This window comes from Zootoca vivipara, chromosome 5 (assembly GCF_965207765.1).
Source record: "Zootoca vivipara chromosome 5, rZooViv2.hap1.1, whole genome shotgun sequence".
NCBI lineage: Eukaryota > Metazoa > Chordata > Lepidosauria > Squamata > Lacertidae > Zootoca > Zootoca vivipara.
The window spans coordinates 7,317,864-7,341,264 of NC_142588.1; the positions used below are offsets into that span (position 1 = coordinate 7,317,864).

The following is a 23,401-nucleotide window of genomic DNA, read 5'->3' on the forward strand; positions in this document are numbered from 1 at the left end:
ACGCCATTGGAAACGCGATTTCCCATAGGAATGCATTGGAAACGGAAAAATTCATAAGTCGAAGCAACCCTATCTAAAAATCCGTAAGTCGAAAAATCCCTATCTAAAACCGCCGTGGTTTTTTCCCGGATGTCGAGACATTCGTAAGCGTACGGCCATTACCCCCATTCGTAAATCGAAAAATTCGGTTGTCGAGTCATTCGCAAGTCGAGGTACCACTGTACTAACTTATGTAAAGTATCACATTCACAGCACATAAAGAAAAAAACACACAGCATCTACAAAACAGAACAAAAATACAGTGGTACCTTTACTTACGAATAACTCTACTTACTAATGTTTCTACTTACGAATGGAGTTCCGTCCGCCATCTTGGATGTGGTTTAGATAGGATTTTTTTTCTACTTACGAATTTTTAGATAGGGTTGCTTCGACTTATGGATTTTTTCTCCCAATGCATTCCTATGGGATCCGACTTACAATTTTTTTCAACTTGCAAATGTGCATTCAGAACGCATTAAATTCGTAAGTAGTAGTAGTAGTAATAATAATAATAATAATAATAATAATAATAATAATAATAATAATAATTTATTATTTATACCCCGCCCATCTGGCCAGGTTTCCCCAGCCAGTAGAGGTACCACTGTAATCTATAAAGAGCTGCAAAGTCCCATCAACATAAAAGGTCTTCAAGAGACATGTGAAAGTCAGTAGCCTGCCAAACCTCTGCTGGAAGGGTGCTCCACAACATGGGACCGCCAATGCTAACTGCCTGGCTACTAGTTGAGGTCAGTTGGGCCGCTGTGACATGAGGGACAGCTGGCAGCACTCTTCCAGATAATCGTGGTGATCAATATGGTGCAGACGGGTTTGCCCCAGCAGTGAGGCACTGGTCCATGGCTTGCAACCCCTCCTGGTTCAGATGTTATGGAGAAACAAGAGTGCTCAAAAACTCCTAAGGACCACTCCCAATGGGCTTTATGGCATTGGGGATGAAATGGTCCTTGCGGAACACAATGGCACAAATGCCAAGGGGAGCAGAACACTCCACTAGTGCTCCTGTCTAGATTATAAGAACAGAACCACAGGCATGTTGAGCCTTCACCCAGGCAATCCAAGAGAATACCTAGGACCCTCGTACTTACGGGACCGCCTCTCCTGGTATGTCCCGCAGAGGATCCTAAGGTCCATGAATAATGATAGCTTAAAGGTCCTGGGCCCTAAGGAAGCCAGACTATCCTCCACCAGGGCCAGGACTTTTTCAGTGATGGCTCCAACCTGGTGGATGTCCCACGAGACTAGGGCCCTGCAGGACTTGATCTCCTTCCGCAGGGCCTGTAAGACAGAGCCATTCCGCCTGCCCTTCAATTTGAATTACCCTGATCCTCTATTCCCTTTTCCCTTTCCTTTTCTATGAAGAAACCCTTTCTGGTACCCCACATTGAAATCCTTATTCACACCCCTCATTGCTGGCCCTAGTAGGACCAACTTGGCCAGTTAGTCCTGGTGATCATTTGATGTCTACTGACTGGGTTTTTCTTTTCTTTTCCAAAAATGACCCTTGAATTTTTGAATTTTATTGATATTGATGCTGCATTTTATGTTGTATTTTATGCTGTTTTTAAGTCGCATTTTAATCAATGTTTTAGATTTGCTGTTAGCTGCCCTGAGGCAGGAGATGAAGTGTTGTGAGCTAGCGTTATGTGTACACACACACACACACACACACACACACACACACACCACCTTTCTAGGCAAGAAGTCTACTGAAAGTCCTCTAGGTCATGATGGTGAAGTATTAAGTTTGAAAAATTAATAAAATAAACGAAGTTATTTACTTATACCAGGGGTCAGCAAACTTTTTCAGCAGGGGGCCAGCCCACTGTCCCTCAGACCTTGTGGGGGGCCGAAGTATATTTTGGAAAAAAATATGAATGAATTCCTACACCCCACAAATAACCCAGAGATGCATTTTAAATAAAAGGACACATTCTACTCATGGAAAAACATGCTGATTCCCAGACCGTCCGCGGGCCGGATTTAGAAGGTGATTGGGCCACATCCGGCCCCCGGGCCTTAGTTTGGGAACCCCTGACCTATACTGTACACCAGTGTTTCCCAACCAGTGTGCCTCCAGATGTTTTGGGACTACAACTCCCATCATTCCTGACCACTGGTCTTGCTAGCTAGGGATGATGGGAGTTGTAGTCCCAAAACATCTGGATGCACACTGGTTGGGAAACACTGCTGTACACCATCTCTCAGAACATACTCTCCCAAACTGAAAGAGGACATTTTATAGAACAGTGATTTAAACACACCCATTCCACACACGGGCAACAGAGCCATGAAGGGGACAGCCAAGTCTAAAGGCTTACAAAGATACAGAGGTGTTAACATCTGCGCCAAGCATAGAAGCCTAAATTATTACAAGCTTGTGGCATGAGGTCTGAGGCAGTAGAGGGGAACTGGGAGCTGGTGGAGGAATTCAAAAAGGGAAAATGGCATGACCATACCCAAAAGCAAGAAAAAAAGGATCTCAGTTTACAACAGCGCTTGTCTGGAGGGAAGAGGAGGCAATGTGGGTGCATGGAAGCTGTTAAAGTAATAAAATGCAGCTTTCAGACAAATGCAACACCAGACACAATTTCTCTAATGCTGGATTGCACCCACCCACCCACTCAGCACTCAAATGATGGGCAGCACTAAAGCATTCGCAGTAATGAAAAGCAATAACGTACCAAGGCAGGGAGAGTGGCTGGGGGTATATACTACAAGTATCAGAAGTTGCAGTGGTATTTGTTTTAACAAGAACGCTGAATTATTTCAATGTGACGAGGGTCAGTGGAACATAGCTAAAATTGACAGGCTGCATTAATCTGGGACACGTCGTAAACAATAGGGCAATAACCAGAAGAACAACAAGACCAACGGATCAAGGAAAGTTAAAAAAATATGGCTAAAAATCAAACATTCTAGGCTGGAAAATTCCAAACAAATACATATGAGAGAAAATAATCTAAAACACAAGCAGGCAAAATCTGTAAGGCAGTATGGCAAAAAAAAAGTAGTGGGGAATAGTCGTCCTGGATAAGATTCTGGAAAATGAATACTAGAAATGAGTTTGTAATGTGAAAATAGTTTGGAGGGGAGGGGAACTCTGGCTCAAACAGCACATTATGATAAATGCACAGGTGCCATCCGAACTGAAACTTGCAAATCTATTTACTGTTCAAAAGATCATAATAGACTCGATCCCTCACAAAGTTCTCCAACATTGCATATTTACCTAACAACATTTTGTCCCTGCTTCTTAGGAAGCTCTCAAAGTAGCCTATCATTATATCAAGTAAGCAATATTAAAGCAACATAAAATCCAAAGCAACAAAATTTAAACACTCTAGAAATAAATACTGCCGAACCCAGGCTCTTGTGCAGCTGTTGTTCATTTCAACAAATCTTCCACAGAACAACTTCCAAATGGATTTTATCTAATGTGCTCAATTGCTGATGCACAACAAAGACGGGATATTGTAAGTGCAATGCTTAAATATTGACTTTAATAAATGTAAATTTGCAGGCATTTCCTAGAAGAGAAACCAAGAGGGAATGGCTTATAAGGAAAATTTAGATGGGTACTGAATAACTTGGAACCAAAAAATATGTATGACTAAACGAGAGGAGAACTGTTGCAAAATAGTAAACACCAATGTAGGGAATAAACTGTTTAGGATAACTAGTAAGCTACATGAAGTAACAAGACCACTGTTGATTAAACAAATGCTCATTTATTTCGGCAGTGATAGTGGGTGAAAATCTAATAACAAATGCTGAAATAATTAAGAGTTGCAATAAAAGAGCATCTTTAGTAATATGCAAATATTAATTACCTTCTACCAAAATACATTTGCCACACATACAAGCCGCAGATGTAGTACTACCATGCTTATTGAAATGCAGGTGCAGAGGAACCATTGGTCCACAGGTTGAATGTGGCCCATGACACCTTCCCATCTAGCTCACAGCAAGAAGATGGACCAGGCTTGTTTTCTCCTGCTCTGGAGGTTAGGACCCAAATCAATAGATTCAGGAAAAGAGATTCTGGCTCAACATCAGCAAGAACTTTCTGAGAGTAAGAGCTGTTTGACATTGCAATGGACTCCCTCGAGAGATGGTGGAGTCTCCTTCCTTGGCGGTTGGATGGTCACCTGCCATGTGATCTAGCTGTGATTCCTGCATTGCAGGGGGTTGGGTGACCCTCAGGATCCCCTCCAGCTCTCCAGTTCTATGATGATGAAGTGAATCTTAACCTTCCCCTCCCACTTCGCTGTGTGTACACACCCCGAAACTGCCCTCACACTGCAATTAAGCTTGGGGGGGGGGGAGTCACCCGCTGGTTCCGAGTCTAATTTGTTCACGCCTAATTGTGGGGGTGGGTGGAATGTTCTTCCTGGAAAGTGCAGCTGGAGGGGGAAGGAATAACCCTCCTTCCCCAGCTGCAAGCTCCAGGAAGATCACATGCCACCATGCCAGCAAATAGGCTTAAAAATGTTAAATACAGTGGTACCTCTACTTACGAATCTAATGCGTTCCGAACACACATTCGTAAGTGGAAAAAATTCATAAGTCGAATCCCATAGGAATACATTGGGAGAAAAAAATTGTAATGTGAAGCAACCCTATCTAAAAATTCGTAAGTAGAAAAAAATCCTATCTAAACCGCATCCAAGATGGCGGACTGAGCTCCATTCGTAAGTAGAAACATTCGGAAGTAGAGTTATTCGTAAGTAGGGGTACCACTGTATGTTTTTAAATCCTGAGTGCTGGTGGGGGCGGGGGGGTGAATGTTTGTGCACATGTGTGCATGCCATGTATGGTTTGTGGGCAACATGAACTATGAGTCAAGATGGGACCCTGGGTAGCTTATTCATTTGTGCATGCAATTGTTTTATTTGCCTGAGAAGAGACTTGTGGCAAATTGCAGTCAAACATAACTAGTAATCCTGAAGCTGAGGCTCCAACACTTTGGCCACCTCATGAGAAGAGAAGACTCCCTGGAAAAGACCCTGATGTTGGGAAAGATGGAGGGCACAAGGAGAAGGGATGACAGAGGACGAGATGGTTGGACAGTATTCTCGAAGCTACGAACATGAGTTTGACCAAACTGCGGGAGGCAGTGGAAGACAGGAGTGCCTGGCGTGCTCTGGTCCATGGGGTCACGAAGAGTCGGACACGACTCAACAACTAAAGAACAACAACAAACCATGTCTTACTATTGTCTTGGCTACCTTCCCATTGACATGTCCCCCCAGCGGTCAAGAGAGAATGTGGCCCTCAGCTTGCACCTCTGCTGCAATGTGATACACGTGACTCCAGCCTTGGGATAAGAAGGAGACTTCTTTGCATTTCAATGGGTTTCCTTCTCAGCAAATTCCACTGTCTAGGGGCTCTACGGGCCAGAAGTCAATGAAGGGGCTATGTGCCCTTCAGGATGGTGGGTGACGAAACCCTTGTTTTTGGGGTTGATATGATGTGGAATGACCCCTGAGGAACTTTGCAATATTCTCTTCCCTCCACTCTCTCAACATCCGCCCCTTGCCCCAGGGAATAGTTATTAACCGTAACAGCATTTTTTTTACATTAGAGCAGGCATCCCCAAACTGCGGCCCTCCAGATGTTTTGGCCTACAACTCCCATGATCCCTAGCTAACAGGACCAGTGGTCGGAGAAGATGGGAATTGTAGTCCAAAACATCTGGAGGGCCGAAGTCTGGGGATGCCTGCATTAGAGCTAAGGCTGGAGACAGAGCTGTTAATATGCACAGTATCTATCTTTCTATCAGTAACTTTAAATTCGATATTTTTTTAAATTAAAAAAACCAGCCTACATGCTACATTTTGTCGGTGGGTAAGACAACAGAGTTCAAGGTAGCATGCTAGAGTCATAATTACACCCTAATATATGTATTTGAAGCACCACAAAAACATGCAAAAATCATTTAATCATAGACCACAGTGGGAGAAGCATTAAGAAAAAGAGGTAGGAATCAGACAGTAGGCTATATATGTGGACAGTTCCTGGATAAAGTGAAGGTCCACATATATACTGTCTAATAATCAGTTAGCCCATCATTTGGAAAATAAAACTTTAGAGCCGTCTTGCCTGAAAATGGCAACTAGACATTCTGTTTGGGCGACTTTAACCCTGGTTTAAGGACTCATTTGGCACCTGGCTTATATATCTGAGTTTCTAACACTGCTAAGTGACACACAAGAAGCTCAATGCAATGAAAACGAAAATGAGTTAAAACTATTAAAAACACGGAAGATTCGGAACCAGCAGGACCAGACTCTCCTAAAGGAATGGAATAAGTTTTTCGACATATCTGGAAAGCAATTGTAATCAATTGAGATTGCTTGTAGGGCTAAAATACGTTTTGTAAGGAGTAATTTATAAATTATTGTGAAGAGAATTAAGAATAGATTTACAGTCGTACCTTGGGTTACGAACACCTCAGTTTGCGAACAGTTCGGGTTACGAACTGCGCAAACCCGGAAGTGTTTTCGCCGTGCGTGCGTGCGCAGAAGCGCAGCGTGCGCGTGTGGTCTGCGCATGCGCAAAATGGCGCTGCGCATCGCATTCAGGTTACGAACTATTCGGGTTCCGAACTACGATCCGGAACGGATCGCGTTTGTAACCCGAGGTATTACTGTATTAGAATTTTGAGTTTATAGCAATAACCATAGTAACAAAATGCATAATTAGAAAGACTTTAGAAAACCATCAGTCGAGGTTGAAGGACGTCTCAGACTATGATAGCCAAAAAATTTGAAATGATGTTTAAAAGGGTGTTATGCTGGAAAATATGTGTAAAAACTAATAAAATTTTTTTATAAAACTATTAAATTCAGAATGCCTGCTGGATTCTTTTTTTAAGCCCTCAGTAGGGCACCTGTTTAACCTTACATTGGCCCACAATACTCAACTCACGGCTCCTGGTGGAGACAAAGAGAGAATCCTGGTCAAATTATGGGATAGGCATGCTCTAGCAACACTAAAGTGCTCTACAGAAGAACAGGCCAGCCATTTTACCTAGCATAGAATTGTGGGTTGCTTCCTCAGTAGTGGAATGTCAAAATAAATTCTGTTGCTCTAAGAGAAAAAAACCCTACTTAGCCATTAGATCTACTTGTATTTAAAGATAGGAGAGGCCATATGAACCAGCCTTGCCTGCTTCACTCCCAATCTTTCCACGTTCAACACAAAGGTCTAAGGAGGGATTCTGAACATCTTCAACGCTTAGAATACCCCTTCAGGTCTTCACATTCAGTATGCAGAGATCTGAAGAGCAGCCAATGGGAATGTTTGCAGCATCTGTCCCCCTGCTTTCCCTCCATGCATTTGCTGAGCATCAGGAGACCTGATGACTGGACAGAGCTGACAAAATATAGACCAAGACATACCAACATTTTTTTAAAAAAACTTAGACAAAAGCACATACCAAAGGTGAGTATTTTGATGGCACTAAGGAAGTGGTTAATTCTGATTAACAGGCAAGCAAATGAATTTAATTTACAGTGAAGTTTAAGGATGCAATTCTGTACGCTATTTGGCATATTGAAGTCCTACTGAACTATTTCCAGATCTGCAGGTTTAATCTAAAATGACTAACCAAAATGCTGTTTTGGCGGTATGAAATAAAACCAAGATGAGCATCTCATAAGAAGAAGAAAACAATTGTCCAGACCAATAATGATATCTAATTATTATTATTATTATTATTATTATTATTATTATTATTAATTATTATTTCTTCCCCAGCCACTCTGGGCGGCTTCAAAACAGAAGGCTAAAAATACATTAAAACATCCATCATTAAAAACTTCCCTAGACCACCCAAAGCACTTCAATACTTACAAAACCCTGCGGGTGTAGGACTGAGGCTGAAGGAGTGGTAACATGCCTAATGTCACCTTGTGAGCACATGGCAAAAGAAATATGAACTTCAGATTTGTTTACCGTCCAGTCTTTCCCAACCCTACTGCACAATCTGAAGAATAATAGCTTTCTAAGTGATACACATTTTAGACCTTATCAAAGGTGAGGGTGGGTGGAGACTATTGACAAAACAAGGCGGCACAATCACAGATCAATATTTGATTTTATTTTATTTTTTTCCCTCCAGCAAAAGAGAGCACTTACTGGATGCTGGTTACAATGCCTACTCCCTTTAGGAATAGGATAGCGGGGTGAAGCAGCTCACCAAACGTTTGAGGCATACAGGCAAATTTGGAAACTACACAATAAAATCTGCACTCCAAAACACCCCACCCAACCTGCTCCAAACTGAGCTCACACACACACTAAACAAAGTCTAGTATTTCCATAAATTTCCTTTAAAAAAACAACAACTAAGAAACCCAACAAACAAAAAACACTGCCAATTTAAGATGAGTGTTAAGGAGTCTCTCATGTTGGCTCAAGCCAATTCTTTCCACAACGCTGGAAAACTGGAAGCCAAGCAAGATGCTTCTACCCTCCATGGGCCCACCTTTCCCTCGGTCTTTCAGGGCCAAATCTATGTGGGGATGATGAAGTGACTGGGACTAGCAGAGATGCCCCCATATTATCCTGGTCCTGTAGTTCCTCATGGAACCTCCAGACCTTACTGTTCTGCTAGAGCAGGGATATATATGGGACCTTTTCTTCAGCCTGAGGACTGCATTCCTGCACGGCCAACCTTCTAGTTGGGGGGAATCACATGTCTGGGGTAGGTGGAGCCAAAGGCAAAAGTGGGCAGAGCAACAGGTGCGGGTTTTACGTTTGTACAGTACCTATAAAGATAAAGGGGCCCATCAGGTCCAGTCGTGTCCGACTCTGGGGTTGTGGCGCTCATCTCGCTCTATAGGCCATGGGAACCAGCGTTTTTCCGCAGACAGCTCCCGGGTCATGTGGCCAGCATGACAAAGCTGCTTCTGGCGAACCAGAGCAGCGCACGGAAACGCTGTTTACCTTCCCACCAGAGCAGTCCCTATTTATCTACTTTCACTTCGATGTGCTTTCGAACTGCTAGGTGGGCAGGAGCTGGGACCGAGCAACGGGAGCTCACCCCATTGCAGGGATTCGAACCGCCAACCTTCTGATCAGCAAGCCCTAGACTCTGTGGTTTAACCCACAGCGCCACCTGGGTCCCTTTTGTACAGTACCTATATACCTATACAGTGGAACCTCGGTTTATGAACACCTCGGTTTATGAATTTTCGGTTTATGAACGCCGCGGACCCATCTGGAACGGATTAATTCATTTTCCATTACTTTCAATGGGAAAGTTTGCTTCAGTTTATGAACGCTTCAGTTTATGAACAGACTTCCGGAACCAATTACACCCATGCTTCAGTTTATGAACGCTTCAGTTTAAGTACTCCGCGTACCCGTCTGGAACGGATTAATCCACTTTCCATTACTTTCAATGGGAAAGTTTGCTTCAGTTTATGAACGCTTACTCCGCGGACCGTCTGGAACGGATTAATTCACTTTCCATTACTTTCAACGGGAAAATTCGCTTCAGTTTATGAACGCTTCAGTTTATGAACAGACTTCCGGAACCAATTGTGTTCATAAACCGAGGTACCACTGTATAAAGGACAAGGGTTTCCAAAATTTCTGAAACCCAGACATATCTACCCATCTCCATCTAGGCAAGCTAGAGTCATCATCATCATTCAAGAACACATTCCTGCCAGGCAAGGGTACTTGTGGAGCAAAACCATTAACGGGAGATCATTATCAGGATTTTTAAATGCTATAAAATGTTTTTATTTTATTGTACACATTGAATTCTTAATGAGCGTGTTCCTGCACAACAGGGGACATGTGTAAAACTCTGGCAGATAGTTCACACTTTGATTTCCTTTTGAGGGGGGAGGTTCTTTAACATCCAGATGGGTGGGGGTATAAATAAATATTATGGGTATAGGGTGGTATATTATTATTATTATTATTATTATTATTATTATTATTATTAATTTATTTATACCCCCGTCCATCTGGATGTTTATTATTATTATTATTTATTTATTTATTTATACCCCCGTCCATCTGGATGTTGTTGTTGTTGTTGTTGTTATTATTATTATTATTATTATTATTATTATTATTATTATTATACTTAATGTGCAGTAGTTTCTGCAGACAATAGCTTCTAGTGCAGGCACCCCAAACTTCGGCCCTCCAGATGTTTTGGACTACAATTCCCATCATCCCTGACCACTGGTCCTGCTAGCTAGGGATCATGGGAGTTGTAGGCCAAAACATCTGGAGGGCCGCAGTTTGGGGGTGCCTTTTCTAGTGAGCACCTGATTTCAGACAAGCCCACCACAGGAAAGACAAATCTTGGTTGCTAGCAAGGGAGGGAGGGAGGGAAAACAAACTACAGATTTTTCCAAGGATTATAAAAGGAATTGGGAGCAGGAAAGAATAGTGCGCTAAAAGAAAGGAAGAAATAGCAACCCTTTAGCACCCCAGGGAGGGATGCCTATAGCCCAGTTTCTAAACTTGTCAATCGCAACTTGTCAATCACAACTCTGCTTTCGCTCGCTGGCCGAAAGCACCGAAAGGGGTGGGTGGGGAACAGCCAGGCTGACTCATCACATAGCTGCTTGCACGCTTTTGTTTTATAACAGGGGTGGGGATCCTTTTTTGCTCCACAGACCAGATCCTTATCAGGACCGGCCTCTCAGGCCAAATTTGACAGATGGGGGGCCCCCAGCCACCTCTCAAAATCCCTTGTGCAGGTTTTCCAGCTGGCTTTCAGGCGCTTGGGAACCTGCAGTTCCTTCAAAGTTAAGACAGCGCTCGCCCTCCTGTTTGAGCCTCTGGAGCTTCAAACAGGAGGGGGAGTGCGGGGGGGGGGGGCTGTCTGAAAGCCATTTGCAAAATCTCTGTTGAACCAACCTCCCCGTCCCTCCTGTAAACGTGATGTTTAAAGAAGGGGGGGGCTGCTTCAAAGAGTGCTTCTGCAAAGCACTTTAAGACAATCTCCTCACTCTCATCTGAGCAATGGGAATATCTTTTTTTTAATCTATTTTTTATTGATTAAAATGAAAATTTACAAAAAAAAGAACAAACATAAATACACAAATACAAACACAAAGCACACAAACACAAACACTAATACAAATACAAACACATACAATTCATTTCAGTTTCTACTATTTACACTATTTTCACTTTCCGTCGACCTCCAATTATACTTGCTTCATCGTTTTCAGTTAAATGAGTAATTCCGCACAGTTTTTTATCTAAGTTACCTTTTTCCTTATTCTATTCATATTCTCCGTCATATTTGTAGTATCAGTTAATAATTTACCAAGCTCAGTCTAGTTTTGCCAGTGGAGTTCTTATTATTATTTTTTAGATATTCTTCAAATACTTCCCAATCCCTGTAGACATTTTGTTTCGTCTGCCCTCTCATTTTGCCTGTCATTTTTGCTAGCTGCATGTATTCTACCATTAGTATTCTGTTATTGTGGGTACACTTTTGTTTTTCCAATCCCTTGCAATTATAATTATTCCCGCCACCGTTCCATGAGCAATGGGAATATCTTAAAGCACTTGGCAAATGTGCTATCTGAAGCAGCTCCAGGTTTCTGCGTTAAGCGGGTGGGGGGGGAGGGAAGGAAGGAGTAAGAAGCTTGCATTATACAGACTACTTTGCCCTCTCACCTGCCTGCTTATAGGAGAAGATGACATTACTAGCCATGGCAGCAAGTGGACATGTTTATGGGCCCAGGCATTAACTAAACCAGGCATAGGCAAACTGCGGCCCTCCAGATGTTTTGGGATTACAACTCCCATCATCCCTAGCTAACAGGACCAGCGGTCAGGGATGATGGGAATTGTAGTCCCAAAACATCTGGAGGGCCACGTTTGCCTATGCCTGAACTAAACCACAGACCCATCCAATCAATCAATCAACTCCTACTAGATTTCATCTACCATTATGGGAGGGGATCAAGAGGGCTTCTATCTGACCTGACTTCTCTGCAAGCATCCACAACAACCCAACCTGCATTGCAGGAGGTTGTAACTAGTCAGTGCTCCAAGGATGTGTATTAGCTGTGGCTACCAGTCTGGGACAGATCTGGGGGATTTTGCTCTCAAAATACATTGCAAATCTCTCCCAGCAGCCTATTGAGTGGTCCGTTGTTAATAATGCCACGCTGGACTGAACTAGCAGGTTCCAAGCATAAATCTGCAGGTTTATCAAGAAAATGGAGTTGCACTTTTTCACTTGGGTGGTTTGGGTTCTTGTTCCTGATAACAGATGGTGAACTCTTACAGTATTATGCTCTTCCCCAACCTCACCCCACCCTGGAAATAGGCAGGCATTCTCCTTGCATCTTCAAGACAGACCACCTAATAGAATCATAGAATCATAGAGTTGGAAGAGACCACAAGGGCAATCCAGTCCAACCCCCTGCCAAGCAGGAAACACCATCAAAGCATTCTTGACATATGCCTGTCAAGCCTCTGCTTAAAGACCTCCAAAGAAGGAGACTCCACCACACTCCTTGGTAGCAAATTCCACTGCCGAACAGCTCTTACTGTCAGGAAGTTGTTCCTAATGTTTAGGTGGAATCTTCTTTCTTGTAGTTTGAATCCATTGCTCCATGTCCGCTTCTCTGGAGCAGCAGAAAACAACCTTTCTCCCTCCTCTATATGACATCCTTTTATATATTTGAACATGGTTATCATATCACCCCTTAACCTTCTCTTCTCCAGGCTAAACATACCCAGCTCCCTAAGCCGTTCCTCATAAGGCATCGTTTCCAGGCCTTTGACCATTTTGGTTGCCCTCCTCTGGACACGTTCCACCTTGTCAGTATCCTTCTTGAACTGTGGTGCCCAGAACAGGACACAGTACTCTTAATACTCTTAATGTCCTGCTCTCCCTTCCATTCAATCCAAGCTCAAGTGCTTTGGGGGAAGTGATGTTGCTTCTGGGCCTCCGCTGCACTGGTCAGCTGCAATGCAAGCTGCCTCACAGAATCCCATGGCTCCCTTGGGACAACATCACTGCAAGGAGAGCGAGGATCAATGCTGCTCTGGGGTTCCCCATTCCAACCAGCAACACAGTGGAAATGTGCAAGATGCCGGCAGACCTTTAGGCCAGACCCTCCAGTTATTGCTGTGTGCCCTATCACACTGTTTGGAAATTACTGCCGTAGCTTCGTGCCTCAGGCCCCAGTACCTGCTCCTCCTGAACAGAACTATGGCTGCCAAAGAAGCAAGTTCTGATATGAACTGCAGGGGGTCTTACCTTCCAAGTCCCGGACTGCAGAATCCGGGACCGGCAGCCATGTGACACCGGAAGTTGTGTCGACGTAACTTCCGGTGTCGCTTTGCCCTTCTATGGGCACCCAAAATGGCCGCCGCTGGCTTCGAACGTCGCTTGTATGCATGTCAAGAAGTGCGTCAACGCAACTTCCGGTGTCGCTCCGCCCATCTATGGGCACCAGAAATTGCCGACGACGACACCGGAAGTCGTGTCTATGCACTTCCAGACATGCGTAGATGCGACTTTTGAAGCCGGCGATGGCCATTTTTGTGCCCATAGAAGGGCAAATCAGAAAGAAAAAAATGGACACCGGCAGGAGAAAATAACGGAGAAAAACAGGAGACGAAGTGATACGGGGGACCACCGGGAAAAGGTAAGTAAAAACGGGGTTTTCCTGGAGAAAACGGCGTACTTGGCAGCTATGCAGGGGGTGGATTCAAGCAAAGCAATAAAAGGGATTTTGAGGGGAGCCTGGAGCATTTCAACAGGATGAGCAAGACTTTCCAAGTGGGCTTTGAACATCTTTCCATGAAATTTGACTCCTTTTGCCTACAAAACATTCCTGTCTTTCCCATTTCAGCTGGCTGAGATGGTAAATATATCGTCTAGCTATTAGCTTCTGGTTCACCATCTACTATCCAGGCTACCAAATGCCAGGTTTGTTTTATTACATCTGTATGCAGCATACATGGTTGTCCCTACCTCCATAGTTTATCTTCACAACAACCCTGTGAGGTAGATGAAGCTGACAGAGAGAGTAACAGACTCATACTCACATCCTGTGAGCATCACTGGCCAGTGGAAATTTGAACTGTGTCTCTCCAGTCCTAGTCCAACACACAAATCACTACTTTGAGCTATTTTGTATGCAGGTGATAGATGTGCTAAATCAGGCATCCCCAAACTGCGGCCCTCCAGATGTTTTGGCCTACAACTCCCATGATCCTTAGCTAACAGGACCAGTGGTCGGGGAAGATGGGAATTGTAGTCCAAAACATCTGGAGGGCCAAAGTTTGGGGGTGCCTGTGATAAATGCTCGATGAAGTGCACTGCAGTGAAATTTTAATATTATACTTTATCACTCACACAAATCTTTCATGAGGAAGACCATATTTGGGGCAATTCATATGTTGCCAACAACAGTGTACAGTACAAGCTGCTTCCATTCAGACCTTTGTGGTGCAATGGGTCAGTGGGTCTGGCTGTTAACCAGAAAGTTGGTGGTTTGAGCCCACCCAGGGACAGCTGTGGACCAGATTCCTGCATTGCAGGAGGTTGGACTAGATGACCCCCTGGGGTCCCTCCAAAGTCTACAATTCTATGATGATCTACGATGATGGCTTCTTCCCACACTAGTGATCCTGTTGGGAACATGGTTCCTTACCATCTTAACTGTCAGACAGGTGATTTCTCCTTTGAATGGCTTTACAAAAAAGAACTGGACAAAATTCACGGAAGATGCAATTTTCATTGATAAAGCCGATACCTAAATAGAACCTCCACGTTCAGAAGCAGTGGCCTTCTTTTGAGTACCAGATGCAGGGGGTAAAATGGCGGTCATCTTCCTGAAGCATCTGGCTGGTCAGTGTTAGAAACAGAATGCTGAACTAAATGGACAGTCTGTTCCATCAAGGAAGTTCTCTGCACTTAAACATCACAGTTTTCTATACCTTCACATTTTGACTGGAAAATATTCTGACATCATAGCCAGTTTACCTCGTGTTTTCTTCCTTATTAAATGCCAGCCCAAATTCCCATTTGGCCCTTTGTTCCTTCTTCTCCAGTACTAGTGATTGTTTATCACCAAACAAACTTCCTTCGCAAATATATTAAAATATACTTCCATGGTGAAGCAATGCATTATTCCTTGTTCTATTACCACACTTTGCCAGAGTTCACCATCTCTACAGGAAACTGCACCTGGCCTATATCCTCAGATATCAACTATAGTACCACCATATCCATTTATTATGCCCTGTATTATTACCACAAGCATCTTACAACACAATGTCATTTGCAGCCTTGTGCGTCCCTCTGAACACAGGTCACCTGCAAACAGCCTCATGTCCATCATTTCTCCAGAGAATCCATCCGTGCGGGAGGCACATTCGCAACCCGCAGAGTTCGCAGCCTGAAGCAATGCGTCTGCGCATGCGTGTGACGCGACTCGACGCTTCTGCGCATGCGCGTGACATCATTTTGCACTTCTGCACATGCGCAAGTGCCGGAACCCGGAAGTAACCCGTTCCAATATTTCCAGGTTCAGCGCGGTCCGCAACCCGAAAACGCACAACCCGCAGCGTTCGTAACCCGAGGTATGACTATATAACAATATTATGAGGTAGGTTAGCCTGAGAAATAGCAACCTACCTAAGGTCACCCAGTAAGCTTGGTAGCCAACTGGAAATTTGGACCCAGATCTCTGCCATTCAAGTCTTAGACACCATACCACACGGGCTCTCAGACTGATGCAGCAATGTTGCCATTAGGATTAGCAGTGAGGTGCATTGCAGGCCTCTAACTTCAAGATTACTCCTTAACTGGTTTTATCCTCCAGCAAACCCCAACTCAAGTCTACATATCAATTCACTGCAATTTCAATATAATGTGACTACCTGATGAAATAGGTCACTGCATGCAAGAACACAATATGCCTATTATTTTCCACTTTCCCCCCAAGGTTTTCCAGATCGTCAGGAAAGACTATGCCACTTCAGAATTCCAGATCCTTCCAAGACTATGCCACTTCAGAAGTTAAGTGAGAGAATCACAAGAATGAACGTTTCCTTGCGTCCAAAAGAATGTCCTGCTTCTGGAAAACGAATGGTATGTCAGGGAGACATGACAGCATGTCAATTTATCTAGTGCAATCTTCTTTTTTACTAGCTTTGTATGGAGTTGGGGCTACACACACACAAACACAGTGCTGCAGTCCCAGAAGGCTACACTGGGCTTTTCTGTAAACATAAATCAGGTCTTGAAGGCTTTCTTTTTGATGGCTACTAAAAGCTGTCATCTTATTTACATAGTAATAAATAAATTTTATTATTTGCATATTTATATTATTGTGTGCATATATAGTTACATACATGCAAGAAACTTAAAATTCAAGTTAATATCTAAATGGTAATATGCCTATGTGACCCCAGAAAGTATTAACTCATAACTGCTTTGACCACACTGTTGAAATGCAATCAGGATAATAATCGGTTTATATGCTTCCAAAGCATACTCAAGGAACAAGGGGAGATTACTCTGCATATTAGTGGATTAGCGAGTGTGTGTTTATAAATAACAAAGGTCTTTTCAGCACTGTACTAGAACCTAACACTTGTGTGTGTGTGTGTGTGTGTGTGTGTGTGTGTGTGTGTAATGCAAGCAACCTTTGTTCCCCAGTTGCCTTTACCTGCTCTTTCCATTCAATGTTTTCTTCCACTCTTTATTACAAGCGTGGACCATTCCTTTCATTGTTCTTTCCCCACGCCTAAGGGAAATTTGCACAGACCTTTTAAGTGCTTTTACTACAAAGAAGACCACCCCTCCTCCGTGTCCTAGCATTCCCACACGCCCACCTTCCCTCCTGCTCTCAGAACTAATGCCCAGGGAAAACTGTCCCTCATTAGCAAACAACTGTGGCTTGTCTTTGCCCTGAACATTAAGATCTGATATGCTCTGCGCAGGCCTGAACCCCAGCATCTCTTGGAAGTGCCACAACCGTCCCTTGATAGCATTCTCGGCAGTGTCAAAACATTCCTGTCTGAAAGTGTGTTCCTCCTGTATGCTGGATGCCAATGAGTACACCTGCTCACTTTCACCTCCAGGCCAGATTTGCACCATAGCTCTCCAATTTCACTTTGCTTCCATGTCAGCCCCAACTACCACTTTCCTGCCACTTTCTTCACTGTCTTCCTGTCTTTTAGGCTACCATCAGCTGGGGCAGACACCACAACCCAACCTTATTTACTTTCTGCAGGTAGTAGAATGATAATGAGGTCAGGAGGAGACTTTTGAGAGTCCCATGGACTGCAAGAAGATCAAACCTATCCATTCTTAAGGAAATCAGCCCTGAGTGCTCACTGGAAGGACAGATCGTGAAGCTGAGGCTCCAATACTTTGGCCACCTCATGAGAAGAGAAGAAAGATGGAGGGTACTAGGAGAAGGGGACGACAGGGGACGAGATGGTTGGACAGTGTTCTCGAAGCTACGAACATGAGTTTGACCAAACTGCGGGAGGCAGTGGAAGACAGGAGTGCCTGGTGTGCTATGGTCCATGGAGGTCACAAAGAGTTGGACACGACTAAACGACTAAACAACAACAAGACTCCAGTGGCATAGCATCCCCGGGACAACACCGCACCAGACAGGAAGCAAAAGGTTGCCAGAATCAAAAAAACCAGACCTGTACACACACAAAAAAAGTGTGTGGGAGAGAAAGAAAATGAGCAGGTGGGGGGGAGAGAGATTCAGCCTAATCTTTTCCCAGGTGTGCCATTTATTTATGTGCAGAGAATTTTGATTTGTTTTATTTTAATTCCCGGGGTGGGGAGGGGAGAGACATTCAACAAACAGACACACACATACACATATACCCTGAAATACTTCAGGCTATAAAAGGGTTTATACCGCTTTTCTAAATTGCCGCTTCTTCCCTAAGAGGCGTGTTTGGAGATTACAGATTACGGTTGCATTATTGTGGTTTTGCAACAATGCAGCTGGATCCCTGGAATGTTGTTTTTTTATAATAATAATAATAATAAATTTGTTTTTGCAAAGCTTGCATTTTCTTGCACGCACGTGGTTTCCCAACTGCCTGGATGCTAGGGGCAGTGGGGGGGGGATACTTCTCTGGAGATGCAGCCTACCTAAAATCACCCATCGAGTCCGACTCTCCCGCACGCGCCTCGCCCCTGCTATACCGCGAGGGAGCTGGCGTGCGCAGCGCGCAGGCTCCGCTTCACAGGCGCTCGGGATCCTGCTCGCCTCTCGAAACAGCTGCGCCGCAAAGTGACCGAGGAAGCCACCCTGCAGCAAACTTCATTCAAACCCAAAACCTGCCTCTCTCTCCCTGCCGTCTGTCCGTCCCGGTCCCCCGTCCCGTCCCCCCACTCTTCTCTCCATCTACCGGCTATTTCGAGATCAAGACCAACTTTCGCCCTTTCCTAGTTTTATTTTAACGGGAGGATTAAGGGCTGGCTCTGAAAAGTATCCAAACCATGTCAGGATTCCGCTCGCCTCTCGCCGCCTCTCCCTGCCCGCAAGCCATCGGGCTGAGCGTGTCTCCCGAAGAAGCTCCCGAGAAACTCAGCGACTTGCAGGAGGAGGAGGAAGGCGGAGGAGGCTCCTCTCGCGCGCTTTCCCTCGGGCGCCCCGAGGGGGGGGGACTCTTCTTCCCCCTCCGCACCCGCGCAGAGGACGGGGCGCTCTCCGCCTTTGATCTTCCGGCCCGGAGGAGAATTATTTGCGCCATGCGGGACCTTTTTTTTGGGGGGGGGGATGTCCCAGCCTTGGAGAAAGGGGAGGGAGGAGACGACCCCACACCTTGAACGGGCTGCGGGAATCGGAGTTACCTGGAGTAACAGAGACGTGGTGGGGGTGGTCTGGGGGGAATCCCCCGCGCGCGTCTTCCCCGCCTGCTTTTGTTAGGAACCCAGTTTGCTCGATGTCTCCTCCCAAGCTGGGGAGGGGGGGGGAACCAGGGGACTCCCCCCCCCGACTTCCTCGCACACATCCCGCTTTCCCTCGGAAGAGGACCGAGCTCCCCAACCTGGGCAGCTACGAGTCCGGCGTGGCTTTTACTCGCGAGTAAGCAAGCCCGGTGCCCGAGTGAGGCCCAACCTCATCGGACCGAGGAAATGGGGCGCCGGTGGGGTGTGGAGGTGTTCCGGCGCCCTCCTCGCCTCCCTCCCGCGACCCCCGTCCCCTTACCGTGGCAGAAGTGACCATGGCATCCGCGGGGCCGTTTGCAGGGAAGCCGACATGAAGAGAACGAACTGGCTGCGCAGGATCCGGCCCTTGGAGAGGCGCGCTCGCTCGCTCGCCCGACGGCAGCAGCACCAGGCCCCCCACTTGCTCGGCTCCGCGCCGCGAGACGAGCTGCAAACTCTGCGCCCGCGAACCTGAATCTGCGCGGCTATAAGAAACCCGCTCCGCCAGATGGCTCGCCGCCTTAACCCCTTGGCTGCCGCGCACTCCTCCGGCGCCGGCCCCTTGCAAATCCTGGCCGGGAAACACCAGCAAGAAACTCTCGGGAGGCGAAGTTTTCTTTCTCAGGCGGCTTGGGGGGGGGGAGAGAGGGAGGGAGGGGCAGCGTTTGGGTGCTCCTCTTGCGCTCCCGGGCATTAAAAGCAATTTCAAGCGCTCGACTGGCATGTTTTGGAAGGATGGGAAGTGGAGTTGCCATGAGCAAAGCTTGGCCGGGAAAAAACGTGCGGTGCGTGGTTTCCTCGGAAGCAATCCCCACTGTATTGCAGGAGACACTTGCACCTAGGTAAGTGCGTGCAGGGTGGCAGCCTGGAGGCCCATCTCCCGCGCGGCTACCCGGAACTGACTTGCACTGCAGCCTGGAATTATTAGCATGGCTTGCAAACGTCGAGGCTGCAATCCTGAGCCCATTTACCTGGCAGCAAGCCCTACCGAATTCTCAGTAGACATGCTTAGATTTGCACTGTTAATTCTCAGAAGAGATGCCGCTGACAGTCCTGTACCACGTCGTCTACTCGAAACGGCCCCATCAGATTAAATGGAGTTTACGTCCATTTTAGTGGGTATAGGATTGCAGCCATAACATCTCTATATTGGCAGTGATCTACCCGCATCTACAAAAACGCACACGGAGGCTGCAAATTGGTAGATTCCGTACATATCATATAAAGGCATTCAAAATAGTGGAGGCATAGCTGCCAAGTTTTCCCTTTTCTCGCGAGGAAACCTATTCAGCATAAGGGAAAATCCCTTTAAAAAAGGGATAACTTGGCAGCTATGAGTGGAGGTGAGGGGAATACTGGAAACTTTCTCACTTTCTTTTACAAATCAGATTTCAGCTTCTGGTGGCTTGTTTTTTTCTCCTCTTTTGCTAATGCCTATAAGTCAAATGAATTCTACAGATACATATTTCACCAATAACATTTGCAAAACTGGGCAAGGTTTTATATAACCAAAACTGGTTCAAGGTTTTATATATAGGTGAACCCATTATGAAAATGGTGTGTGTGCAAAACTAGTGAATTCCTCAGCATCAGTAGCAAAGGCCACTTGCCTCCTCATTTTTCCTTGAATTTATATCACTAGCTCACTAAGAATGGAGATGATAATTTTAGCTTGCATGCCTCTTTAATTCTCCCTCTAAATTTACATGCTTAAATCATCGGGTATGAGTGTGTGTGTGTGTGTGTGTGTGCATGCATGCTCTTTCCTCAGCCAGATTAAAATAGAACATGAAGAGCAAGTTACAACCAATATCTTTGAGGTCACAGAGGACGATTTGTTCCGAGCAAACTTTCCCACCCAAATGTTGATGCTACAGAAAGTTTGTATCTCTACAGAATAATGTGGATCAGCATACTTTCCTTCCTTCTTCCATGAATAAGTCTTATCCATTTCTTTACCATTTAGATTGTAGACTCCTTAGGATAGAGATCAGTCTTTTTGGCTTATCTCTATCCTTTCAAGTACTGTACACGGTGAGTGCTATGGTTATTGCAATAATATATTGTCTAAGCAAATGGTCGGTACATCTTTTCTGTCTACCCTTCCGTTTTATTTCCTTGTCTATACTTTTGCACTTTTCATAAGCAACAGGCTTAAAATAGTTTCGCTTAGGTGGTTGCTCACATCTGCACATGCAGGCGAATGAGATGGTAAAAAGGACTCCACCAGTTCAGATGAAGGAGAATTATTATTATTGTTGTTGTTTCCCTATGCTACAAACACCATGGAAACAAACACCAGCACAGCAGGCAAACATCTGGGCTAAAACCTTTATGCCAGTTTTCTATTGTCAGGGAAAAAATTTTATATACATTTATATAACATTTGAAAATGCCACCCCAAACCTATAGTATGACACCATAGCTCATTTTATTGCCGAGCATTATACCAGTCCAGTCTGTTTCATCTGCACCCCCCAGCTTCTCAGCACCCCCAGCTTCTCAGCACCCCCCTCATATGGATATCAAACAGGTGGAGGTTGGTTCATTCTTAAGGTTTTAGGATGCCCAGTGTCAGAAATGACTCTGTCACAAGAGTTATTTCTCATTCCTATAGCCCAAAGTTTGACAAATGTCCTTTGAAAATGGAGATCACACTCTGACAATCGCCATCTTTGAGACTTTGTAAAACACACTCTGAATATAATTCATAAATCAATCAGAAATTGCACACACATATAATAAATGTAATCATGCATGTATCTAGTATATATATATTTCCCCCTATTAATGAATTAATGTTTACGCTCCATATTTTTACACATTGTACCTGCCTCATCATCATCATTTTCACTGCTTGGGCTGACTTTCACCGAGGAAATCTTCCTTCGCTGATGCTTCTCAAGTAAAATTATTCTTCTGTCGTTCGCTGCTTAGCCTCCAGTCTGTACGGAAATTTATCCACTCAACACTTTGCATCTTCCATCCAGAATGTAGTAATAATAATATTAAGAACAACTTTTTTATTTAAAAAAATGGTTCGCTTGGAGCAAGAATGTAATGCTCGCAACAGCTCAATCCTACATTTAATCTCCTGCAGAAAATGCTAGAATTAAAAGCAGGCACTGTCCTGAGAAATATGGACAGCCAAAGGGTTAGCCATTTGACACGTGCTCACAGCCTGGGAAACTCGGGGTGCCAGCGCACTCTCAGTCCAAGCATAAGGAAAGGCAGAAAGGAAAACCCTCTAAATCAAGGAGCCTGCAGAGAGGCTGGTTACCAGCAACTTGCATTGTTCGCAACTGGAAAGGTTCCTGCCATTCTCCACTGGTGCCTGTGGCCTCCTGAGATCAACGCCTTGTAATCTGAGACGCAACACCTAATCTTGCCAAATATGCATCCCTGAGTTGGGGGTGGGGGAGGCAGGGTCTCTCTTCACAACTCTGCAAAAGGGAGACAGACCCATGTTTCCTGTTTCCTCAGCTATAAATGAAAAGAAACGGCTTACTGCTTGGGTTCCTCCCAAAAAGTTTCTCTCACTGAGAATCTTTTTTTAAACAGTTTTGAAAGGTGTGGGTCTACAACATTTTGAAAGATTTACCTTCACGCTGCAGAAATACTTGAAGCAAGACCAACATTTTAATAAGATGGTAAAAAACCAATTGCAAAAATAGTTTTTTTGGGGGGTTACATATCTCATTTTGCAAAATTCTGCCGTGCAGAAGCCAAGACAGGGATGTACAGATAGGAGCAGACTCCGCTGTTTGGGTACTCAGGGGCAGACTGCTTGTTTAGCATGCTGCTGCTGCTTCTTTGGCGATCACTTGTAGCCGAATAAGATTGTCTTCCATAAACACAGTTTTAACAATGAGTCTGTAAGTGACTGTGGAGGCCAATTCTGGATCCACACGTCCTTCCACAGTGGGGACCATTGGTTCCCGGGCAAGGGAGTTGATCACGGTGTGGATTTGCCAAGCGTCCCTTCCTCTTAGCACGTTTCTCCTTTGCGTTCTGAGTTCGAGTGTCTTCAAAGTCCATGACACCTTTGGTAAAGGCTGTTCTCCAACAGGACCGCTCACAGGCCAGTGTTTCCCAGTTGTCGGTGTGTATACTACATTTGCTTTAAGACAGTCTTTAAACCTCTTTTGTTGACCACCAGCATTACGCTTTCCATTTTCAAGTTCAGAATAGAGTAGTTGCTTTGGAAGACGATCATCAGGCATCCGCACAACATGACCAGTCCAACGAAGTTGATGTCGAAGAATCATTGCTTCCACACATGGAGTCCCTACATGCACCTGTTTCAAATTCACCCATAAAATTGAATAGTTGCTGTTGACTTCTGTGGGGGGGGGAGTAAAGTGCTGCTTTTGGCGCTGCTGCAGTGAGGACAAGACTTGCCCACAACTCCTC

At 44.9% G+C, this 23,401-nt stretch overlaps 1 protein-coding gene across 5 annotated transcripts in view; it reads right to left on the reverse strand.

The window, feature by feature from the left end:
* Positions 1 to 21,924, reverse strand: part of NTF3 (neurotrophin 3) — a 68,200-nt gene extending 46,276 nt beyond the window's left edge. The window contains exon 1 of one of the 5 annotated variants that reach the window (XM_060275138.2): positions 21,819 to 21,924. Coding sequence is in view for 2 of the 5 variants with exons in the window: in XM_088669985.1 (XP_088526111.1) it covers positions 18,556 to 18,606 (51 nt within the window). In the remaining 3 variants the exon portion in view is untranslated. Of the gene's footprint in view, positions 1 to 18,555; positions 18,763 to 19,268; positions 19,577 to 21,818 lie in introns of those variants that run through there. The other 4 variants (XM_035137925.3, XM_035137926.3, XM_088669985.1 and 1 more) reach the window with 4 other exon arrangements.
* Positions 21,925 to 23,401: the final 1,477 nt, after the last annotated feature.